Below are 26335 nucleotides of genomic sequence, written 5' to 3' on the forward strand. Positions count from 1 at the left end.
AACCCTGATTCCAAATGGTTTATGAACAAATTAGGTAGCACTAGTCCCAATCCTGATCCCTGATCCCAATCCTGATCCTTTCTCTCCATTAACTCCTATCCTGTTTCCTAGGGTTTAACCAGATTCAAATCCACAAGAGTACTTTATTTTATGACCGTTAAGTCTATTCTGGAAGTCTTTTGTAAGGGACTTTATCAAAAGTCTGCTAGATTACTCTTAGCCATGAATTAATTAACCCTTTAAAGGGTTTCCTTTTGCATCCCTCCTATGTATTCAAGCCAATTTGATATTATCTTCAATATCAAATTATTACATTATTTATGGTTTTTCAATGCCAGGCAATTATTTTCTGTACACAGAACCTACAAAAGAAAGTATTATGCATGTTATTTGGTAAATTAGATTTTTTTAAAGGTTAATATTCCCTATTTCTACTGCTTAAATTGGTGTATTTTAGAGGGGAAATTATGGATTATTTATAACGTGTCCAACAATGGAAGTATTTTATTTCTTGTTGTAACTTTAGTAACACACTAGTATGGAGCAATTTGTATAGCAGGGAAAATGATATGGGACAGTTCTTCTCCTTCAGCTACTAGAATGACATATGAATGCTTCTGCTAGCTGTCCTGTGACTTGTGCCTTGGTGTGTGACTGCACTGTACATTTTTGACAGGTGTGAATAAAGTATGGAGAGTGACCGGAAGAAAAGTGTATGCAGCTCAAATGTGGAAGTCTTCTTGAAGATAAGTTTGGAAAAAAATGCATTTGGAAGTGTTCTTCAGAAGTTTATTTTTCTCCATGACTTTTAATTGTTGTAACAATCCTAAAATATGTTTTAAAATGGAACATCAGTAGGAGAAAGCAACAAGAATTTGAAATAAAGAAGAACTTGCACAATCTAAAACCAGCTTTGTAATGAGTTCTTCTTGTAACTTCACAGTATTGTAATTCCATGTGCTAGTTATTCATACACCTAATACATTGTGTAAAGAAATTTTATACATATCAAACATAAATGCTTTATGGAACTGTGGCTGCTCTTGCAACATCTGTGTACATATTTTCAGGTACTTTAGTCAATGCTGATACTTAGGGCACAGCTTGTGTGTAGGTATTATAGGAGCATGGGAGTCAGCATTGATCATTTCCTGTGATGAGTATCACAGGGAAAAGGAAAGAAATGTTACCCTTGAGGTCTGCCTCATGGGGATTTTCAAGGCAAGAGATAAGCAGAGCTGATTTGCCATTGCCACCTTGTGCATAACAGCCCAAGTTCCTCAGTGGTATCCCATCTAAGCAATGACCCTGCTTCCATGAGAATGAATACATTTTATTTGCATAAAGCCATAGGCCGTTGCAAAATAATATTAATTACCATGAAATTAAAGGCAAATATAAAACAATGCATAATTTATAAGACAACAATACAAAGAATAAGATCAGCCTTGAGTAACACCTTCCAGAGAGACCACACTGGAACTCAGCTTCTTAGTAGCCTGAGTAAACCAAGATGTTTTATGGGCAGTATAGGCCTCATAGTTACCCTGCTCACATGGATCGGGCTACTCAGAGCTATTATGGTTGCTGCTGGCAAAGTAATACATATTTAGTATTCAAAAAACAAAATAAGTGTGACTTTGTGGCCAGATACTAGATATTTGAAATGATTTTTTTTAAAGGCGGGAGGGTGACTATTCCAAACAATACTCTTGTGGGTGGAAAATTGATTTTATAAGTGTGAGGTAATGTCACCCCAATAGAATGCAGCGTTTTTTTTAAAGCAAAGAGTGGGAAAGCTTCATTGGATTGATACTTTGGCCTTGCTGGAAGGATCAGACCATGTGAACCTCTCTAACAAGGTAGCAAAACACAATATAGCAAACACATTTTAGCCAATAAAACAGGTAAAGAGTGTAAAAGTAAAGAGTCTATGCTGGCTGCTTCTTCTGCTTTCCCTGCCTTCTGGGAGAAATCCAGGAAACTGGACTTACTCCACAGGGGCAAGAATATGCAGCTCAAAGGAAGAGCTGCTCTTGTGGGATATAATCTGAACTGCCAATCAGCTCTTGGCTCCAGAGGCATCACCTTGCACAATTATTGAGGGAAGAACCTTAACTCTGGTCTTATACCATCATTTCCCACGAGTCAGAGGAGTCTACATTAATGGAAGTCCTGGTCATGTAGCCTAGCTTTCATACCATTCATTGTCGTTTTTTTGTTTTTTGTTTTGTATTTTGCTGCTTGTTTCTTTATTTTCCTCTCTTCTCTCTTGTGTCTGATCTTCACTTACAAGAACTTTCCAGCAGTATTCTAAGAAACCTGCAATTCCTTAGAAGCTGATCATGCGTTCTTCAGCCAGTAAGGACAGGCAGCTGGCCTACTGCCACCTGTCTTCCTTGCAATATGAAACCACAGCAGACTATTGGACTAAAGTGTACTTTCAGTTTGTATGGGATAAGATTGAAGTTTCACAGGGCAGTGATTTCCAGAAATTTAATTTGATTCAGCCATTTTTCATGAGTATGCTCAAGGCATATAGATGACAGGTATTATGTCCACTGGCCCCATCCTCATCCTCCATGCAGTAAAGAGGAGGCCTGAACAGAGTTTTAGTGGTGAAAAGTACCATCAAGTCACAGGTGCCTTATTGCAGTCCCTGGGGGTTTCAAGGCAACAGCCATTCAGAGGTGGTTTGCCATTGCCTGCCTCCACGTCCCAACCCTGGTATTCCTGAAGTGTTCTCCTGACAAAATAGTTCCCAGGCCAACCCTATTTAGTTTCCAAGATATGACAAGATTAGACAAGCCTGGGCTTTCCATGCCAGAGTCTTACATATGCATAAATGTACTCCACTTTTTTGTAGGGTCCCTGATCACATGGAAAAGTGTATATGTGTCTGTAACTGTTCAGTTCTTTCAAATAAACACCCAGGATACAGATACAGCTGCAATCCTGCTTCCCTCTGTATTCATACAGCACACAAATGAAGAAACATGGACACCATGAACTGATATGTCCACACTAGGGAATCTGCCTTTGAATTCTCTGCAACTTGCAATGGTTCTAACATGGCAGATGTGCAGGCAAGCCGATGCGGAAAAGACTAAATGATAAAAGTTTTAAAACTACTTGCTCAGATCATGACCCTTTGGGTAGGGATTTTTTTAATAGTGTGAATAAGCACTAATAGTACAATCCTAAGCAGAGTTGTATCCTTCTAAGCCCATTGACTTCAATGCTGGGGTTTGCTGAAACAATAAGGAAGAACCAGCAGAAATCTTTCCCCATACTTGTGCAAATTTTTTTTCTGTTCAATGAAGAAATTGGACAAAAGGGGATGGTTGATGATAGCTACTGATTTTCTTTCAGATGTAGCACCTTGTATTGTATCTCGCTCTGTATCTAAACCCAGTTAGGGAATCATTACGGATTTCCATGAGATGCATACACATTGGATCAACATTGTTTAGAATAACTTCTGTATGTGTGCTACTGCTTATCTGAAAAATGATTTTACCTTCTATAATACAACATTGTACTTTACAAGTACTTTACAAGCATTTCACCGGCAGGAACTTCACATACTGTTAAGTACCCCTCAAACAGCTTCCATTGGACAATGAACAAAAACAATTTTGTTTCCTTCCTTTGGGAGAGAAGGGCCACTTATGAAGTTCGAGATATGCTAGAACACAGGCCTCCAATTCCTCCAAACATCTTTCTTCACAGCTTCTGGCACAAACATTTATGGGTTGGAAAACTACTGAAGAACAAAAACTAAATGACACATGTTGTCTGTGCTCTTAGACTACTTGCAAACATGGGGTAGCAAACCTTGCATTTGCTGCCCTCCTCACGGGAGACCCCTCCCACGTTTTCCTTCTGCCCTGTCGTGGCTTTTTACCTTCTGACGAGGCTCCAAAGGAAAGCAAAACAAACTTCTCCCTCTGCTCCTTGGCTTGTCAATCACAGCAAGCCACCAATCACAGCACAGCAGCCTGGATCACTGGACCAGCTCTACAACTGTCACTGGGTGGTCTACTCACTGCTGATAAGTTATGTCATGGGAAAGTAATAGGTCCAGGATATGTGGAAAGAGACAATGTGTTTAAGCACCTTTCCCAGGAACACAGATTTAGAAGAGTGTGAAATCTATTACCACCTGTTTGCATGTGGATTTTTCATTCTCAATGACTAGATGCTATAGCAGGAGGCAGGACCTGGACCGTTTGTGCACTGGAGGTTTCATGCCAGGCTACAGGCTGGAGTTTTAGTTGTGGCAGGTTGCCCCACCTCTTCCTGCACCCACACGGAGGAGCATTTGGCCCAGTATGCCTCATCCGCCCCTGATTTGTGTTCCTGCATGGGAGCTGGGGCAGTGAAGTTCCCAGTGTGGAAACGGTCCTGGTCATATCTCTTTCTACACCTATCACAATGCACCTTCAGATATTGTTTGTGGAAATAAGCTCACCTGCTGAAAAGGCCTTTCTGGTTAGATCCTCAAAGGTCTTCTGCTTCAATTGCACCTGATTCCCAGCTTGGTGTAGTGGTTAGGAATATAGACTTCTAATCTGGTGAGCTGGGTTTGATTCCCCACTCCCCCACATTCAGCCAGCTGGACGACGTTGGGCTCGCCACAGAACTGATAAAGCTGTTCTGACTGAGCAGTAATATCAGGGTTCTCTCAGCCTCACAGGGTGTCTGTTGTGGGGAAAGGGAAGGCAAATGTAAACAGCTTTGGGACTCCTTCAGGTAGAGAAAAGTGGCAGATAAGAACCAACTCTTCTTTTGTCCACATGAGTTGCATGAACCCAAACCACCTTCTTGTGCGCTTCTCCTTCTTTCACAGACCAAAAACATGGAAAGATCCAACCTCCTTGTCACTCTTATTCATCTAGAGAAAGGTGAGATGTTTTTTTTCTGATCCAGTGCCATTAAGCTAAGTAAAATTGATGTTTTGTAAAGGGAGCGGTCCTTTTTAATCCCAGCTACTATAGCAATAAATGGACTCTGGGCAATGGTAGAGGACAGGAAGGCCTGGAGGATCATTATCCATGGGGTCGCGATGGGTCGGACACGACTTTGCACCTAACAACAACAACTATAGCCATGTTATCCTTTTGCCTGCCAGACAATATTGCTGTCCAAATTATCTTCAGTTTCAACATTGCCAATTATAATTCAAATTTACAGATGCCATGCTATTGACATCCAGAAAGCACATTTCACAGCAACAGAAGTAAATTTCTCAGCTGTCCTTAACTTTACCATCACTTTTGTTTTACCTTGCATGCTTTCCTTTCATTGGGTTCTATGTAGCCACTTGAAATATAGTTTAGTTGTGAAATCAGAACTTCACTCCCAGGCTGGCTAACAACATATCTCCTAATGTAAAGGTCTTCATACAAAAGTGGACACTGAAAGTATCATGGGGTAAGCCCTACCCATTCCAAGAGGACAGACTAGCCAAATCATGTTACCTGAAGCAAAATTAAGGCTGTAAATTCATTTGGTCTTTTGCAGACATACTTTCAAATATTCTGAGAAGTAACAAATAATGGTTACATTCCATGCCATGTTAAAAGGGAAAATACGTTTTCCTTCCAGATTTAGGCCATGGCTTTCCATTGTGTAACAAACATCTTTCTGAACAAATGATATATTTAACATGCTCTAGCCACATCTGGAATTTTAGACTGCTGATAGGAAACATGGTCTTCTGTTTTTTGTTAACAATGGGCCCAGTCAAAGTTAAAACCTTTTTATTTCAGTGGGAGCATATGCTTAATTTAAGAAAGTCAGTCCTGCTCACACTAAAAGTGATTGGATGACTGGATATGTTCAGGGCTCAAATCAAGGTATGTATACAATCAAAGGGAGGCAGCTGGTGAGCTAGGACTACCTCTGCTTCAGCTATCAAACCTCTTTCCTGTGTATAGAGTCAAAATATTAGGAACACCTGGCTACACATCAGAGCAAGATAGAGATCCTCCATTAAACCTCACTCAGCCAGCCCAGAGTCAGGCACAGTGTATGGAATTTCTTTATTTAAAATATTTATATTGTCTTATAACTTATTATACTTCAGGTAGCTAACAAAGAAACAACAAATTGAAAATGCATAAAACAATCAAACATCAGTACAAAACTAACAACCATATGTGCATAAGCAGTGTAATGGCCTCATCTTTTACTTACCTATAGATCTTGACTCACATCTAAATTTAATTTTTGTGAACTAGGAACCACTAAAGGTATCCCACCTTGTTAAAATTGTTTGAGATTGTTAGAAATGCAGATTTAAAGGCTGGATGAGGCTAGCACATGTAGTGAGATTTAAAAAAACCAATATCCCTGTTGAATCCTGGGGATTCTATTTTTTTTTTTTTTTAGTATTATAATACTTGCAGCTCAGCAATTTCCCTTTCCACTCTGCCCTTGAAGTTTGTAATAAAACAATCACTTTCAGGTCCCCATTGAATTTTTATTTTATTATTATATTTCTATACCGCGCTCCCATACGGCTCAGGAAGTTCTGGAAGATTGAAGTATTCTCTTACAGGTTTCTCAGACTCAGAAAACGAGCATGTCAGTAAGCCTGAGGTAGAATCATAGAGCTGGGTCGAACCCCATGCAGAATGCAGGAAATTCACAACTTTGTATGATGTTGTATGATGCTGTTAGATCCAGTGACTATATTGTCTGGGTGAATGTGGCAGCAAAGTTGGCACCTGAGTTTATTGCAAGCTCTGGTTCCAGTGCCCATTTTCAAAGTAGATGTTTTGATTATTGTGGATGAGTTGTTTGAGATTTGGGGGCTGTCTGTGTGGAAGAAAAGTTCCCCCTCCCAATATTGTGAAAAAAACAAACTCATCCAGTAGAGGTTGTAAGTCACTGATTATGCATTGAACAATTTTGAGATGAGAGCTGTATGTGTCTACTAGTGGTTTCCTGGTATTGTCTCTTTTAGGTCTGCCTTGCACCAAGCTTTCTCTGGATACTATTATGGCTTTGTTAATTTGTTTCTTGCCTTCAACAGGTAGGTACTTCAGTTCCAAAAAGGGTTGTTGTAGATCCTTAAGGTGAGAATATCTATCTGTGGGATTATAGCAGATGTGGTTATAGCATACAGCCATGATGTATACAATGGATTGTTTGGTGTGTTTAAGATGGTAACTGGAGTCACGCAGATATGTTTGTTGGTCAGAAAGCTTCCGGTATAAGGTGATGTCTACGTGTCCATTGTGCATTTTTACAGAAGAATCCAGAAAATGTATTTCTTCCATAGATTGGTACATTATCAGGTTGATGGTGGAGTAAAAGTCACTGAATGCCTGGTGGAATAGATCCAGGGGGTTTTGATTGTGTGCCCAAGACCAGGCTTTCTCAATCAGGGTTTGTGAAACTCTGGGGTTTCTTGACAGCCCTGGAAGGGTTTCCCAAATGGCTAGGAGTTAGTTTTTAATATATACCTGGAGTGGACAGTTCAGTCATCCCCCCCCCCCCCGCAATGTAAATAGGCTGATTTTGTTATGTAGAGATTAAAAGCGTTCCTCCCTGCAAGTGAGGTGTGCTTGACCTTCTAACTGCAATCTTGTGATACATATTTCATTTCAGGACATGTCACAATAGGAGATAGCACGTAAAGAGTAAGGATATAGTATATGGAACATATCACTTTAAGAGACAGGCTTAGGTTCTAACTCAGTAACTCAGTCTCTTCATCTGAACGGGTACATCTTCTGGAATATGCTAGTTAGAACTGGATTGTTGGTAGTTGGAACTCCAGCTTTTGCCAAGTCTGTGTTGATCCTTGCCTTACTGTCCTGCACATGAAGGTTTTGAAGAGATCCTCTGACTGTGCCTCTCTGGTTTTAGGGCAGAACATTTACTCACCTCCAGTGTGAGTTTACTTTGCAGGGGAGCCAAACACCACAATTCCAGCCCGCAAATCACTCCCTCAAATCTAGGATTTATCACCTAGTAACAGATACTCTTGTGGCGCAGAGTGGTAAGTAGCAGCGATGTCCATGAGGTTGGGAGTTCGATCCCAGCAGCTGGCTCAAGGTTGACTCAGCCTTCCATCCTTCTGAGGTCAGTAAAATGAGTACCCAGCTTGCTGGGGGGTAAATGGTAATGACTGGGGAAGGCACTGGCAAGGCCACCCTGTATTGAGTCTACCATGAAAACGCTGGAGGGTGTCACCCCAAGGGTCAGACATGACTCGGTGCTTGCACAGGGGATACCTTTACCTTTAACAGATAAGTAGATATGTGTGGTTGCTATGTAGTAAGGGAAAAGCACTCTTCACACATGGACATTATACGTAGTCTTAGCATTTAGATAAGCAATTATTCTTGCTTTATTTAGAACTTGCAAGAGCTCTTGCTTTTCTGTACTGAGAAGTGAATGACCTTAAAACTCTCGTTGACCTTACAAAACAGAATTTGTTTTTCTGTAGAAACATACCCTACAGAAACATGCCACTTCAGTCCTTTAACCTTAATCCAAGATTTTTGATAAGGTGATGACTGGAATTTGTGGAAAAAAATAACATATTTAAGTTAGTTGCTAGGCCGAGCAACCAGCAGGAGGACACAATGGGTGCAATCGTGACAGGAAAATCCAGAAGTGATTTAGAGGTGCTCTAGCAAACTATATGGTAGAACCTTAAAGGTTTCAGCAATTCTGAGAGCTACCCTACATCATTTCTGGAGGAAATGCTGACAGTGTCACTTTTTCTTCTCACTGCTGCCAATGGGAGGCCTCCTGCCATAGCTAGGCACAGCAGCCCTATCTTTAAATGTCCGGGGCACCGCGGACTAAGTAAAAAAGTAAGGCCTGTCGGGGAGGAGTTAGGGCGGGCCCTGTCCGGGATAAAAACTCGGAGGGACCAAGCAGGAGCCGCTTCGCAGCTGCTGATTCGTCCGTCCGAGTGTCCATCCAGGGCCAAGCCGCCAATGGGGAGCCATGCGAAGCGCGGCTCCCCATTGGCTGCTTGGCCCGGCCTCGCCAGGCCGGCCGCGGACTCACCTCACAGATCGTGCTTGCAGCCTGTGGGGTAAGTCCTCCAGCCCTCCCACTCCTTTTCCAGCCTGCCGACCCTGGCCATTTGAAGGGAGCCTCCATCGCTCCCAGCCTTCTCCCGCCGCCCTAACGTCGCGGGAGGCACAAGGCGCCTCCCGAGCCACCCCCCTCCCAGTTTGCCCGCATGGCTCCAGCCACCCCCATTCCAGCCCCCGCCACTCACTCCTTGCCCCTGGCCCACATGCCCAGGAGGACCCCACAGCTCCGCCCACCAAGCTGCCGCCGCCTCCAGCAGCCCCGCCCCCTTTGGCCACCTACACCAACCTCACGGCTCTCAGCTGGCCCGCACAGCAGGGAGCCGCCCGCGCTGCGCCCGCCTCAGCCAGCCGACTGGCCGCATCTCCCACCGCTCGCACGCTGGCTCACGCTTCCGCCGCTGGTTCCCAGAGCTGGCTCCCGCTACAATCCGGCCTGCCGCCACCAGCCACCCCAGCCGAACACAGGCCGAACCTCGCGCACCCGCGTGGGAGCTGGTGCCGCCCGCCTGCATCTCCAGGTAGGCCGCAGACCGGGGAGCCCAGTGCTCCACACACCCACGACCCCAACTCCCCAGCCTCGCTAGCGCCCGCTGTATTGGCACTACAGCGGGCTTATTTTCTAGTATCAAGATATTTTCTGAATCTTATCCCTTTAGAACTATTTTGGCCTGGGTTAAAGACAGACATGAACCTGCTTTTCCTTCTGCTCTCCCTCACCACCTGCTTTAACTGAGGTCTTCTGGGTTACTATATTAAAGAGGCAGTGCACAATACAAACAAACAAGAAGGAAGCAAAAGGGAAAAAAGGCATAGAAGATTAGAATGAACTTGATTATCATAAGACTTCCCCATATTGATAGGAAGCTTCCTCATTTCTCTCCATTATTGAAAGATGATCCAGCTTTTTTATTGTTTTACATTCCTTCCTATTCAGGACTCTGTTGACACACAGAGAGCCAGTAGAACTTCACCTAACAAGGAATGTTACGCACTGAAAAGGAATAGTGGTTTATATGGTTTAAATTATTCCCCAAATTTATCTTGTTAATCTAGCCTCTGAAGGTTGGCTGCAAAATGAAAGGCATAAGAGACTGTTTTTACTTTAATTATTTATCTCTGTCCTCCTCGCCTTCAGGGCCTCTGTAGCAACATGAAAATCAGCAATAATGTTCAGGGAACTATTGACATTAATTCCCAATGAATTCCTGTGCACATATACCAATACAAGCCCTATTAAAATTAATGGGAATCATGTGATAAAGCCTCCCTGAGAACAGGGCCTAAAATATCTGTGCCTAATTCTTGATTTAAAAGAGACATGAAGAATAATTATTATTCAGCAATTATGATGCCTTATTTGGTCTGTCACCTATGTACTTTAATTCAAGGTTCTTTGAAGAAAACAATCCTGTTCAGAGAAGTAACTTTTGTATTATAAATCAGGGGTCATGTGGACAGTTTAATTAGTATTAGTAATTCTAAAACAAGCTTTACTGTCTTCCATGTATCCTCCAGCTTAATTTTAAAGTTAAATAGCTGCAAGGAATTCAATCAATAAAATATTTCTCATAAGAATGACTTAAAATTTGCCCTAAGCAGGGTCAATTTGATAATACTTTTTAAAAAATGATTGACTATTAGCAGGATTCTGTAAAATGAGATTACAAGGAACAGATTTGAATGCATTATGATAAAATGCCAGGGAAATTCATTGTGGTTACTTGTTTTAATAATGTTTTAAAGAAAATGTATGCCATTTTAATGCAATGGAAAGCAAACAGTTTGTTTCTATTATGGCTTTTAGAAGACACCCAAAAGGAAAATTTCTACAAAACAGTAGTATTTAGACAACATTGTTTAGATTAATTTAAAAAGCAGGGATGGGCACAAACTGGGAAAATGTGGTTCACTTCATGACATGACCTGTTTCTGAACCATATACTGTCATGAACTTTACACTAGAGGCACCAAACTTGCAGGGGATCTCTGGCTGACTCTCCTCTACAAGCCGGCTAAGTTTCATGAGGATTGGATTAGTGGGGTCTGAGTTACAGCCCCCAAGAAAGTGCTTTCTGGGGAAATGAAGCAGCACCTATTATCTTCTCTGATTTCAGTGTGCAACTTGGTGGTGGTAAAAAGTACAATAAAGTCATAGCGAATCTACATAGATTTTCAAGGCAATAGATGTTCAGAAGTAGTTTGCCATTGCCTACCTCCACATCACAAACCTGTTATTCCTTGGAGATTTCCCATCCAACTATTAACCCAGCTTTACTTCCAAGATCTGATGAGATCAGGCTAGGCTGGGGAACTGATTTATTGGTTAAGTGCAATTTACCAGACTAGAAAAGACTGTAAAAACAACTCCCTCCTTCCCCCCAAACATTAGTAAGCCTCTGTCCTTCAGTGGTAATCATGAAGCCTTACAGGCTGGAGTCAGAGTTCCGTTTGTCTAGTTATATCAGCAGTTCACTTCAATATACATCTGTGCTTGCCAAGACTCATGCACATTGGCTTTGGGTACATCAACTCCTTTGACAAAGAGGCTCATCATCTTTTCTAACTTGCCATAGGCCAAGGTAAAGTAAGAAAGAGCCCCTGTTAAAATTGCCAAAATCTAGTTGGGGCTTGGAATTCTCCCACAGTTACAACAGAGTTCCAAACTACAAATATCAGTTTCCCTTGGGAAAAATGGTACTCTCAAGGAATTTACTTTATGGCATCATATACTGAGTGAGCTCCTTCTCCTTCCCAAACTTTACCCTCCCCAGGATCCTTCCCCACTTTCCAGGAATTTCCAATACCGAATAATATCCAGCTAGATAAAAATTTAAGGGCTGGAACATGGAGGCACGTGTGACAATGACAACATCACTGACATTGATACAGGATATCTCTAGAAATAGGAGCATAAAAATCCAACTGATGACAATTAGGACCTTCAGAGGTTGAATGTCCGTACTAATGTTAAAATTGTATAGCTTTTATTGTGAACAATTATTTAAAAACTTTAGGAATTAAAAACATATATACATCTCATAGGCTATTGCCAAACAGTATGTTATGCACTATATGAACTAACAGACCAATGTGTTTCGGCCCTTATAGGACCTTCTTCAAAGGTCTGGTTTTAACATACACCAGTTGGTTACACATATATGAATAGCAACCAATAAAAGGTAAGAGGTGTTAAGTACCAGAGTGTCACTTAATGAGTGAAGGGGGTCTATTTATCAGTCATGAGCTCTCATCCAAAGGCTGCCAAAAATTTCAGTTGTGTGTTCTCTTATTAGTGTTTGTATTGCAAATGAGTGCCAATGCAGATATTCAACCTATGAAGGTCCTGTCTGTCATCAGTTTTTTTTTTAATGGTCCCAATAACAGCCCCCTCCCCCACCTTGGGGGCTTTTTTAATCTTCCGGGGGCTGGCTATATGGCAAAAGCTCCTGCTCACCCCTGGACTCTTGAGGCCCCACCTCGAAACCTCAGGGAACATTCTTAACCCAGGGATCACCAACCTCCAGGTACAATATGGAAATCTCCTGGAATTGGAGGTCGTCTGCAAGATGTAGAGATCAGCTCTCCTGGAAAAAATGGCTTTTTGGAGGGGCTACTCTGCAATGACAGCTCACCTGCAAGCTCCTGGAGATGAAAGGGCTTGCTTAGGAGAGGGGAACTCTATAGCACTGTGCCCCAGAGACATTGCAGGATGCCAGTCTCCAGTTGTGACCTGGCGATTTGCTGAAATGGCAGGCAATTTACAGGCAACAGAGATCAGTCCCCCAGGAGAAAAGGGCTACTTGAGAGGGAGGGTAACTCTCCGGCTTTGGTTTTCATGAAGGTACAAGATGCCAGGCTCCAGGTGGGAAATAGAGAAATGTGGCAGTAATTGATAATAACAATAAACATCCCATAATTCATTTTCTTACTGCATATTTAATTGATATCAAAATTTGCTTGAAGGACTGAAAGCCGTTTAGTTTGTATGTTCTTCAGTTCATTTCAATATCAAAGTAAATAACAAAACAATTGTATGTTATAATCAAACATGAAAACATTGGTTGACAAAGAACTTACAGAGGGTTTTTCAAAGACTGCTTCTATGGCAGCTTTTCTCAACCTTTTGACCATTGAGAAATATTGTTCAGGCTTTGAGAACCCAAGTGGGATCTCCAGGTCCCAGATGGAGGCTGGCAATGTTCAGGGATACCAGCCCCGAGGTAGGACCTGGAGAACTCCAGAATGAAAGCTCCTCTCCAGACTGCAAAGATCAGTTCCCCTGGAGCTGTTTGGAATGGGGACTGGACTGGGGGCTGTGTAGCACTCCACTCTACACACAGAAGACAAAAGAATTTCTCCCTTCTCACATTGCAAACCTTATGAACCACACAATCACCTCACCATGTAGGAAATACCTTCCCCCTCCTTTGAGGGAGTCTTTTTCTACTTGCTCATTGACTGTTATGGGATTCTTTTCCTTTAAATTTGGACTTTCTGGCCAATGGCTTCCCAAAGTAAAGACTTGCACCATCCTCCTGCAACAGTTTCTTCTGTCTGTGCTCTAGCTCCGTCTCTTTAAAGCAATGGCAATTTGTACAGCTTGGTGAAGTAGTTAAGAGCAGTTGCTTCTAATGTGGCAAGCTGGATTTGATTCCCTGCTCCTCCACATGCTTGGTGACCTTTGGCTAGTCACTGTCCTGTTAGAAACTGTTTGTGCAGAGCAGTTTGTGCAGACCATGGTGCTTCTGTGCCCCGTTTATAGTTTTTCCATCTTCAATACCATTAGTCTCAAATTTGCTTTGTTGGGATGTCTTGGAAAGATTGCAACAAGGCCAAGGGGGTATCCAAATGGAAAGGAAAAGTCTACATCTCCCCAGTCCCACCCACATCAGCAATATTTTCCTTGTTGCAATTGCCTGTGATAGTTACCCCAAAAGCATCCCTTCCTTCTCAAATTGCAAACAGCAAACCTCAGATGACTTACACATGAGTAAACATTCCCCAAGCAGAGCCTTTTCTTGGCTGCTCTGGGTCTTAGAGGGCTGGCAGGTAGCCATTTCTGGGCCTCCCACAGCCCCTCCCCCATGACCCCTGAGTAGAAAGATGGCAGAGCAACTTACTGACAGTGAGGCATACTCTGAGGCTGGTTTCTTTTCACTAAGTAAACTTCTGAACCCAGTAGAAAGTTGAGGGTAGAGAGCTGATCCCCTTATTAGCTCTTGCTGGCTAAGGGCTCCCTCCTGATTGGAGCTAAACTACTAGGGTGGGCCATTCCCAGCTGAGGGCAATCTCCTATTGGGGGAATATGTGCAGGGGGGCATCAGTTAGGGAGTGAGTTGTCTGCATGCAATTTGAACTAATTGGCCCTCATTGGCAGAATGCTCTCTCTTCCTATTAGTGGCAAACAAACACACACCCAGGGATGGCCCAATCAGGTAGAGATTGATTTGCCTGCATGCAATTTGAACTGATTGGTCCTCGTCAGCAGAATGATCTCTCTCTATTGGCAATACACCTCCAGGCAAATCAGGTAGGGAGTGAGCTGTCAACTTGAGCTTTATTATGTTTAGTAATTAGTGATAATGATGATGATAATGATAAAGTAATAGATTCTAGACTCATAGCAATGTTGTGAGGCTGAATAGCAAAAGTAATGTAAAGTTGTATGAAACTTTAAATTGATCTTGAGTGGTCTTGAGAGTGTGGTGTAGTGGTTAAGAACAGCAGACTCTAATCTGGAGAATGGGGTTTGATTCCCCACTCCTCCCCATAGAGCCAGCTGGGTGAACAGATAGTCACAGTTCTTTCAGAGCTGTTCTTGCAGAGCAATTATCTTAAAGCTCTCTCAGACCACCTACCTCCCAGGGTATCTGTGGTGGAGAGAGGAAGGGAAATTCATTTGTAAGCTGCTTTGGGATTCCTTTGAGTAATGAAAAGTGGGGTCTAAAAACCCAGCTCTTCTTAATTGTTGCAGGTTTTATAGCCCTGATCTTCAGCCCTTGGCCCTTAGAACCAAATGTGGCTCAGAACACAATAGGGTTGGAGATTCCAGGTTGGAGGATTCTTGCAATTTGAGGTTAGAACCTGGGGAGGTTTGGGTTTGAACTAATGGATTTCTGAAAGTCGTTTACAGAAGTTGAAATGAGTGAACAGCTGCCAGTAATCCAAATGCAAATCATGCTTATAATACCTCAAAATAATCATTTAGGGGTTCTTGTATGCCATACCTGTGTATGCCATTTTCTATTATAGCACTTGCAACATTAATGTTTGGGCTGCAGAAACTACAGATTATTAATCAATGTTTCAATTATCAGTAAAGTTTTGTTTTCAGTTATGCAAAGAGGCTTTCTTATACTGACCCTTCATTGATCTGTAATAAATGTAGCTTGGCTCTTTAATTATGAAAGGTTCCTGACCTTTGGTCTATAACACAGTTCACAAACAGGTTTCTTGGTTAGGGCTGAGATATTTTCCATTGATGCAAAGACATCACCGGATGATGACAATCCTTGTGAAAAGTTTGACTTGCTGAGTTTTCCAAGTTAAAGGGAGAAAAACAAATCAGGCATTTTTTTTTTACAGTCTAATAGCAACTTTATTCCATGCCTCACTTTGTTTTGCTTCTGTTTCCATTGTTTTACACATGGGGAGGGGGAACCATCGTTCATTAGCTTATTTAGAAATACAAGCTTTCAGACTCAGGGGGAAGGACATGGGGAATGAAAGGAAAATTAAATGTATGCATAAAAGCAAAAAAGACTTTGATTATAACTTTTAAGCATCTGCCCCAATGTTTACTAATGATGCCCTTAAGTGACACTACAGGAAGAGCAAAGTTAAAAAGTGGAAAGCAGCAGTAAAGAAAAACTGCTTACACTGTTTGAAACAACTGACAACTACAATCACTAATTCAATTAAAAAAAAAAGCTTTAATAGAAGTCCATCTGCAAGTTCAATTTGCCTTAGGGAAGGCCTAATTTGAGCTGGCCACTAATGAAAGCTTTACATGACTATTTAGATGACTACTAAGGAAAAACTGAGAAGTTACCACAGCAACCTCAGCAATGCTTTGTAGTATATTTCCCACTGGTAGTTTAATATTAATCTTAAATTACTCCCTTAGATGAGCAGATTTTATTTTGTAACCTTCTCAATGGAGTTTTATAGTCTTTATATTTCCCCTCCCCCTTTCTTTATACATTGTATATTACATATAATTGGTTCAATCCTTTATCTTATGCAAGCACTGACAGCAGAAACTTCGGTGTGGTAAGTTAGATATCGTCAGTGTATTGGCGAGTTCGGTTGGGTAACTACTAGGCGGCTGAATATGGATACCAAGAAAAATACAGCATGAAGCTTAGAAAATCTTGAAACTTCGGAGTGGCACCTGGGGAAAGCAGATTTTTGTGGAAATAGCTAACTCAGTATGCCCTCGAGTCCACTCACTGAAGCTACCATTTTCTCCAGGGACTTCCCCCTGGGTCTCTGTAATCTGGAGAACTCCATGCCCACTTTGAGATTGGTAGCCCTAGTTTCAGGAAGCTGTAGTATTTCTGAATAAACAAATAAAATGTTTAGAGATGCAGTCAATTATTTAGAGAGAGTCTGTATTTTGGGACACTAGTCAACAGAATTTAGGAAATAGTACTTAAATGGTATGTTGTAAAACTGACCAGGGCCTGCTAGATCACAGAAAGTCTGGAGATGGTTGTGCTAGCCATTTAGTTACTAGATTAAAATTCTGTTTTATGCCAAACTGCATTCTTTGTTCTCTGCATTTAGCAGTTCAGGACTGTGATAGCAGAACATGTGCTGAAGCATGATTGACCCAAATCAAAACTGTTCTGCCATCAGCATTGTATGATTTAAAATAGTGTTCCAGGGCCTAACTAGTTAATTAAAGCAAAGCTCAACCTGTCAAGGACTCACTATAAATCAGAGAAACTTGTTAGATTTCTTTTAAACTGTCATCTCCCATTCTGATTAGAATGTGGCACAATCTTCGCCCAGCATTTCTGGATGTTTTATATGTATCTTTCACATTTCTGCATTTTAAGATTATGCAGGGACTACTGGAAATATGGGCCAAAGACCAACTAGTAATCTGGGCAACAACCATCATTGATCACAAGGTCTCTAACTGCTTTCAGAAAGCATCTCCATGGCTTCTAGCATTGTTTACTGCTCTCTATAGCAGTGGTCCCCAACCTTTTTATCACTGGTGACCGGTCTACGATTGACAATTTTACTGAGGACCGGTGGGGGGTAGTCTTTTGCCGAGGGACATTGCCAACGCCTGAGTCCCTGCTCCACTTGCTTTCCTGCCAGTGCCCCTGCCTTCCTGCCGCCCGCTGGGGGGCACTGCCAGCAGCAGCTACCATGCCAAGGGGGAGCCCCAGCCATGGCGGCCATTGAGGAGCACCAAAGGTGAGCTGGTGGCAGAGTGGCAGGGCAGCCTCCAAGGCAGCAGCCAGGGAAGAGGATATGGAGGAGCCGTGGTCTGGTACCGACTGATCCACAGACCAGTACCGGTCCCTGGCCCGGGGGTTGGGGACGACTGCTCTATAGTATTGGACATAAGTTGGTCAGCATACTTCTTATATGGACTATCATCCTAATTGGGTTGATCCTTGAAGGAACTTACTGAACTTGTTATGAAATGGTATCTTTGAATATATATATTCTCTAACCCAGTGGTCCATTACATTCTGTTATTCCCCCTTTTTAATTATATTTGGTTATTTGTTCTCTCACTGAGCCTCTAGGGAAGGACAAGTTATAAATGTAAAAATAAATAAATAATAAATTTAGCTGTATTTTATGAAGATGCTAAATTGAATCAGGCCCTTGTTACTGGTTTTTACCTTTAGGTCTTGTTCTGAGTTAAATCTGTATTCAAAGAAATGTTCCCACTTTATGGCAATTTTTGCATATGCCAAACCCAGGATAGCTTCCGAGGCTGCTGTTCTCACCTAAAGTACTACCCACAGTCACCCAGCAAATGAAAGCCTTTCTGTACGATGTCATACATTTCAACAATACACATTCAAACTGAAATTTAGAGATGTTTCTTTGTTCACATGCATCAGGAATTTTTTCCATTTTTGTGGTTCTCTGTTAATGTATTTTCCCCATCGTGTTCAGCAAAAATGGGTCTGATTATCTATGAAGGTTGATCCGCAATTCCTTTTCATTCATCTTGGAATAGCAAATGTGTATGTTTACACTGTCATCTGAAAAGATAACTCCAAAACCACATTATTGAGCCTGTCACAGATGTTTTTGAGGGAGTGACCAATTTGCTGTAGAAAAAGAATCAAAAAGAGCTAGGTGAAGATTTCCTTTAAAGCAGACTATACACTACAAAACATGTATCTCTGCTTCAGATGAAATTCTAACCTTACCCAATTTTCAAAATCTGTATATAGGGTCCAAAGATAGACTTTGTTACTTTGCAACATTGAAATGCCCTTCCCTCAGTCCCTTATTGATTGATTTATTTTGATTTTTTTTTACCCCCCTTACGTACAGCTCTGGGTGGTTAACATAGAACACCATAGAGTAATTACATAGAAAATTATAACAAATATAACAATCTTTAAACCGCTCCGTAGGAGCAGTAGAAATAAAAGACTAAGGGCCCTTAGGGTGGGCCCTGTCTGGGATGAGGAAGGGTGCCCATTGGCCCCTTCCCCCGGACTGACAAGCGGAGGGCCCAATCGGGAGGCATGAAGCGCCTCCCGATAAGGCCCTCCGCTTGTCAGTCTGGCACCATAGCACCAATTAGCAATTTTGCTGATTGGCTCCTTGCCCTGGCATGTACCAGTTGGGAGCCACGAACCGGCTCCCAACCTGCCCAACCCCCCATGTGGCCAAACCTTCACCTCACAGCGGCCATTCCTATGTTGGCCGTCGAGAGGGAAGGTAGGCCCGCTGGGAAGGGCTTTCTCTGCCCCACCCAGCCTAAAAGCCCTTCCCAGGAGCTGGGGAGAGTGACCGCTGGCTCGCAGAGCCAGTAAGGCCTTTCTCTGCCCCCCCCAGCCTAAAGCCCTTCCTAGGGGCCAGGGAGAGCGACCGCTGGCCTTTCTCAGCACCCCCCTAGCCTAAAGGCCTTCCCAGGGGCCAGGGGCCGGGGGGGTCGCTCTCCCCAGCCCCTGGGAAGGCCTTTCTCCGGAACAGCTTCAGCCTGTGGGGGGGGCCTTCCCAGCTGCCTGGCCAGTGCTGCCAGGGCCGCTGGGAACCGCAAGCGCCCACTGTATTCATTTTACAGCAGGCTTAATTACTAGTTATAACATAATATGTCAACCAGAACAACATTTTAACAGGAACGATAACATAGGTCAGATTGCTTGGTCAGGGGTGAAGGGGCACCAGTGGATATTTTTGGTTTGGTTGGCCTCAAGCAAATGCCTGGTGGAGGAGCTTCCTTTTGCAGGCCCTGCAGAACTGTGTAAGTTCAGGCAGGGCCCTGATTTCTTCAGGGAGCTCGTTTCACCAGGTGGGGGCCAGGATCGAGAAGGCTCTGGCCCTTGTTGATGTCCAACGCGCCTCTTTGAGGCCAGAGATCCGCAGCCAGTTGGAGGTGGCAGAGCGTAAGGCTTTTGGGGGGATATAGGCAGGGAGGTGGTCTCTCAGGTACACTGGGGCCAGACCGTGTATGATCTTAACACTGACTATCAACTTTCTTGCTCCAGCATTGTCTATCATCATGTGATCAGCCAGTAGAAATCTCAGTTAGGACTGGCTGATTAAACAGAATAATCAGTTGGATGCTACCTACCCTACAGGAAAGCTCACTGTCTTCTGGGTTATCAGAGCTTCTATCAGCAGTTGACAAGGTAGGGTAGATGCCATAAGCCTAAGGACTTCTCAGAGGTTCTCTCATAAGCATAAACCTAATGACCTTGCTGTGAAATAATTGCGTTCCATTTATTTACATTTCTTACCCGACACGCCAGCTTGAGATGGGTTAGAAGGTAACAATAAAACCCCAATAAAATAGCAAACAATAAGAAAACCCAGAATGGTGGAAAAACAATCCTACCCCATAATGGAATGCCTGCCACCGGGAAGCAATCATCATATGTAGACCTAGCGGAAGAGCTCTGTCTTGCTGGGCCTGCAGAAAGCCAGAAGTTCCCGCAGTGCCCGCAACTGCCCCGGGAGCTCATTCCACCAGGTAGGGGCCAGGACCGAAAAGACCCTGGGTGAGGCCAAGCACAATTCCCTGGGGCTGGGAATGACCAACAATTTGGTACCCATAGAGTGCAAAGCCCAGTGGGGGGCATTGGGTGACATATGGTCCCTCAGATACATGGGACCCAGACCACGAAGGGCCTTAAAACCTTGAACCAGATTTGGGCCACAACTGGCAACCAATGCAGCTGCCTCAGCACAGACCCTAGCAGCTGCATTCTGTACCAGCTGTAATTTCTGGGTCAGAGACAAGGATAGGTCCATGTAGAGCGATTTACAGAAGTCTATTCTGGAAGTAACCATTGCACGGATCACCATGGCCAGGTGTTCTGAGGACAACTAGGGTGCTAGTAGCCTCGCCTGATGCAGGTGGAAAAATGCCTGGCGGGCTACCTTCTTGACCTGTGCCTCCATGGTCAATCAGGCATCCAGGCCTGGAACTGGATATGGGTTCGGTTGCCATCAGTGTTCAGCTGCTTTCTCTTTGTTTGTGTATTGCTGTCTCCCATGAATCTAGCATTCTTGTGTCTTATCTAGACTTCTAGCTTTGGTTTCCTCTAATACTAATATCCATCCATGTTTTCTGTTTCATAGCCTCTGTGTGCTAGCACTGCTGATATCCAACATGTGCGTTCTTCTTAGGTTCCTGCTATCTGATCTCTATGCTTTCACTCTTGTAACCTTCTAATTTGCAGTTCATTCCACAGCCTGTAAAGCTGTGTAGCATTCTAGCTAAGAGAATGAGCTGTGATCTGGGAGATACTACATTCAAATATTGACTGGGCCACAAACCTACAAGATAATCAGATAAGCCATTCTCACTCAGCTCCCCCAATCTGTAATGAAAGGGATATAATATTGGTATAACCTTACAGGGCTGTTGGAAGGATTACAAGAAGATAGCAATTCTAACATGTTTTGAACACTCAACATTATATAAATGCTAAGTGCAATTATTATTGTGAAAAGAATTTTAATTTTCTGCTAATGACTCCCTTGGTAGCCTTTATTGACCTTGACTTGCAGCCCAGGCTTGCTCACAATACTAGAACCCTGGTGTGTGTTTATTTCAGATTCTGCAGGAATTGCTGATGTTCTAGCTTACCTCAGCACCATTGAAAGTGGGGGAGTCACTGCATATCGGTACGTGGAACAATCTTGGCGCCTAATGTTTTATGTTAGAATTATTATGGGGATGTAAATTTCTTTTTCTGAAATCCACTCTTTTGAGATATAGCCTTTGATTTATTTTATTCTCTCTTTTCTTTCAAAGAAGGATTTCTCTTTCATTTGACTCTTATTTCTCTTTTGTAATTTTTATCCTTGTATTTGTTTTATCTTAGATGATAGTACTCCAGTAGGAAAAGGAGGTTTGGGAAATCATTGCCTGCCTCTGAGCATCTACAGAGTGAAATTTCAGATCTCTTCCTGCTCTTTGTTTCTTTGAAGTTCTCTTTGATCTCAATGGAATTGATGAGAAACTGACTCCTAATTTCTAAATAAAAGGATTGTTGGATTTCAGAGAGAAAGTGGGGAAAGTGAATTTATTTTGGTGATGCTAGCTGTATTGTGGCTGATATTAAGATGAGTATTGATGTTGTTATAGGTGTTGTTGATAAGTAAATGATGCCACATTATAAGTGAGTGAGATGAGATTTGGATTATGCTGTGGCAAGATTTCCTCTTGTAGGGGGAACTTTGTCCCTACCAGTGCTGATTCAGACATATTTCATGCAATGCAGAATACCAGGATAGACTGACTAGGTTAGCAATGGGGGGGAGGGGCGGCAAATGGTTACATGTGTAATATGGATCTTACAGCAGTGGTACAAACTGACTAGTAAAAGCAGCCTGATACCTGTTTTGTGTAGGTTTTAGTGAAATGGTAGTACTAGAGATTCTAGGAGAAAGTAGTTAAATCCCATCTTTCCTCCAATGAGCTCAGACAGTAGTCATTGTTGGTTCAAGAAACTTCCTGGTCGAATAGAAAATTGAATACAGGTTTCCCTTGTCTGACCATCTTCTCGCTACACTGTGCTGGCTCTCAGTCTCCAAGCAAATCTGCACAAATTTTGTTTTTAATGAGTCTGGCTTGGGTTCCAGAATATGTTTCCAGGTTACTGGACTGGATGGAATATTCCAAAATACAGCAAATAATAACCTCAGGGTCATTTTGGATTTGAAAAAAATGAAACAATCAGAAAGCAAGAGCTCCTACCCACCTGTGCCATGGGCCCAAGATAAATTCAGCATCCCCCAGACTTTCAAAACAGTTTTCTCTGCAGCTGCAGGGAAAGCAAACAAAAACCCCCACTTTATTTACAGTCATTTAGACCAATAAATGTGAAGCAAAATGTTGAAACAGCAAGGAAAGCAGAAATCTGACTCATGTGTAGTTTGGTTCATAGTTCATTTGTGTTTAGGGTCAGGTATAAAGTTATTCCTAACAACAGAAAATATATTTTCCACCAATAATCAGGTTGGAGGGAGGTCCATGAATTAACACTTCTAGCCTGAATTGTTCTAGCCACATTTGTTCTAACATAGGAATGAAGAATTTTTCCTTGATTCAGAGCCTACAGGGTGGGATAATTTGTGTTAAGTGCAATTCACATCTTACGTTTTCGTGTCCCTCCTTTGGTAGTCACAGAGTTATTTCAGGAAACATGTACCTGGAGTTCTGTCCTTGGAACTTAATTCCCAGGCACATCTACATTCAATTTAAATTGGGGCCATGGTGTGGCTTTAAGCCACTATTTTCCCAACTTGACACAGCCCTAGGTAGCAACTATTTTATCTACTGGGGAAACTTAGGTTGCTTCCATATGTGTTTCCTTCCATACTGCAGCACTGTTTCTGCAAGCATTCACATTACATTGTCCTCTATTTGTCTCACTTTAATGTTTCCCCCCTCTTCCAGGAAGATGTGGTTAAAGATATAGTCCAAATATGGACCATGTTAGCGGGTCAGAAGAGATGGAGACAGCCGCACTTTTAAAAGGAGGGGATTCAGTGTGGGAACCACTACTGAAACAGGGCGGGGAGTTTCACAGCTAGTGGCCTTCTACACTGGTCTCTCTATAAAGTGCTTTAATTTGTAATTTGTAACTTTCTAGCAGCTGTGTAATTCTTAGTTGTTGACTTGTGAGCAAAGCACAAAGCACAGTGCTGCATTGCTTCCTTCTTTCCTGGGTGCTCCTTAGTTAATACTTGTGATGTCTCATAGCTCTGTGTCTAAATATAAGGCAGTCTATTTCGAGTCATCACAAACATCCATCCTCCCACAGAGGCACTCAGGCCAAAATAGGAGCCCATGGGCTCTTTTCTCATGTTACTATTTAATAACATGGCACCCCTCCCCGTTACATCGCTCATGTATCTGAAAACAGCATGTGGAAATAATTAATGCACCTCAAGGAAAGAGAAGTGCATATTGAAGAGTCTGCCTCTGTGCAACATACTTGCATTAATTATACCCACATGGGAATGACTCATGAGAGAACTCTTATGTCTTTAAAAGGTAATGTTGGGAGCAGCCTTAAGTCTTAAATACCACCATTGAGGATAAATTACTTTTAGCTCCATTCCTCTTTTTTCCATTTAATCTTCTCATTATGCATAATCTTATTTTCATGACCTCTAGCCAGAGAATCGCCAACCTCCTGAAGCTCACAAATGGGCTCTTGTGTCAAGCTAAGGCATTCCTGACTTAGAACAGCATACAGAAACCTGTTTCAGACCCCCCCCCCCAATCATATCTACTGACATGAGATTTGCTGGGGCAATACAATGCTGCATAAACTATCCATGGTGGGTGTCAAAGCACTGAGAAAAGCCACATGTATCATATGGTATAGGCAGTGTGTCTCAAGGTTTGTCACTTAATCTCACCCAATTCTCCTCCCTGCTACAGCTGCCCTCTCACTTGCCTTTTGTCCATGCAGGTTCCATGATGCCCAGTGTAGCTTTTTTCCTATCAGCAGAAAAGGTAGTTGGATCCAATGCTCAAAAAGGACATTGCAAAGCTGGAAAAAATACAGAAGAAGGCAACCAAGATGATTAAGGGGTTGAAGCACCTTTTTTGAGTTCAGAAAAACCACAAGCATAGGGGGACATGATATAAAATTATGCTGGGGGTAGAAAGAGGAGACAGAGAGCCTTTTTCTCTATTTTTCTAAATACTAGTACTTAGAGTATCCACTGACGTTAATGGGAAGATCCAGGATTAACAAAAGGAAATACTTGTTTTCTCAATTAGTGATTATATCTGGAATTCTTTGCCAGAGAAGATATTGATGACCACATGTATAGATAGCTTGAAAAGGCGATTAGACAGATACATGGAGAATAGGTCTGTCAGTGGCTATTAGTTATGATAACTAAATGGAACCTCCACATCAAAAGGCAGTGAACTTCTGGATCCCAATGCCAGGAGAAAACATCAGAGAAGGCCTCACCCTCTGCCTTGTTGCTGGCCCTCCAGAGTTCCTGGTTGGCCACTGTGAAAAAGCATACTAGATTAAATGGACCACTGATGTGATCCAACAGCCCTCTTTTTATATTCTTAATGATATCTTTCTTGGATTTTCTTATGGCTTTTTCCAGATGCTTACTTTATAGCACAGGGGAGAAGGCTACATGGTATAGCCTCTGCAGAGGAAGTCATTGGGAAACCATCTCTGCCTCTTTTTGCCTTAAAAACCCAATCCTGGGGTCACCATAAGGTAGCTCCAACATGGTGGCACTTTACACGCATACATTTTATAGCATAGCTTTGTTCCAGCATTGTTTCTCATTTGTTGTGGTAGATCAGATGTCTTCCTCCAAAGTGGCAAGGATGTCACATTTTTTTTTCAGTATTCTGTTGCACTACCTTGTCATATGGGAAAATTCAGATAGCACGAAGCTTTCTGAGACTTACTCACTTAATCTTGGTCAAGAATCAGTTACTGGGGTACTGGGTAGAACCAGCCTGAGATTGTTCAGGTGTCCATATTCTTGGTCTTCAATCTCAGTGTGTGACATGGTGGAGGAGGCAAAAAAGGAGAGAGCTCTCTGCCCATCACCAAGGTTTAAAAAAAAACTCAATTGACTCTCTAACTATTGTGTTTGCTGTTGGGAAGGTTTTGTGGAATGTGATTGGTTTTCTTTCCCCTCCCCAATTTTGCAACTTTCATGTAGCAATAATTAAACACCACAAAACAGATTTACTTTCTCTTGCTGTCTGGAAGCAAGACTACTACACAACTTTGTTTTCCTGTATTTTTCTGTATTAAATTGAGGAATAGTAAACAGTACAGTACAGTAAAAATACTGTTTAAACTTACTTGAGGATGAGATAGTCACAAGGGAATAGATCCAGAGTAGTGTTTCAGCAGACACAAGGGTGTATGCCCAAGGAGTATAATTTTCCCCATCTTCCCCTTTCCTCAGCAACCTGAAATATCCACCCAAAACTTGTTCCTAGGGTTCCCCACTGTTCGAGGAACAGAATTTTGAGTGGTGCGTTGGTCTGCTATGGGAGAGGGGGTTCACAGGCAGAAATTCTTGCATCTGAGGCAATACTAGTTTGGATCTAAGCCAAAATATTACATAGAAAGTGGCAACATATTTGTATCTTCAGTGATCAGATTTACGGATCCTTGACTTCCAAATTAATCCTTCCACAGTGTTACTATATATTACTGCCCCAGATGTAAGGATGTCAGGTTCCCTGTGAGAGGGCAGGGGATCTCCTGTCCCCGGCTCTCATTTCTTGCTGCTGCTCTAGAAGCCAGCAAGAGAAAAACAATTTAAAAGTGCTTCTGAGTGCAATGATATTATGCATCCAGGGAAAACCTGGACATCAGTCTGCTCCAGGCATCAATGGACATTCTACAGTAAAACCATAGAGTTTTCATCAATTCCTAGAAAAGATTTATGTCGCTTCTCAGTTTTCCAAGGAAGTAGCATAATGCTTTTGTGCCAACAGCACAATTCAGTTTTACCCACCCCATTAAAGTGTTATAGTTTTTAGTAGGAATTTGGATATCAAACTTTGTTTCTCCAGATTCCTTCAAACATGG

At 42.4% G+C, this 26335-nt stretch overlaps 1 protein-coding gene across 19 annotated transcripts in view; it reads left to right on the forward strand.

Moving 5' to 3' along the window:
• LOC143844664 (uncharacterized) overlaps positions 1-26335 on the forward strand; it is a 209860-nt gene that overhangs the window by 32164 nt on the left and 151361 nt on the right. For 10 of the 19 annotated variants that reach the window (XR_013234084.1, XR_013234081.1, XR_013234083.1 and 7 more), the window contains exons 3-4: positions 677-4907; positions 21344-21413. Coding sequence is in view for 4 of the 19 variants with exons in the window: in XM_077352112.1 (XP_077208227.1) it covers positions 4862-4907; positions 21344-21413 (116 nt within the window). In the remaining 15 variants the exon portion in view is untranslated. The other 9 variants (XM_077352108.1, XM_077352114.1, XM_077352111.1 and 6 more) reach the window with 3 other exon arrangements.

The sequence above is a fragment of the Paroedura picta genome, chromosome 9, assembly GCF_049243985.1.
Source record: "Paroedura picta isolate Pp20150507F chromosome 9, Ppicta_v3.0, whole genome shotgun sequence".
NCBI lineage: Eukaryota > Metazoa > Chordata > Lepidosauria > Squamata > Gekkonidae > Paroedura > Paroedura picta.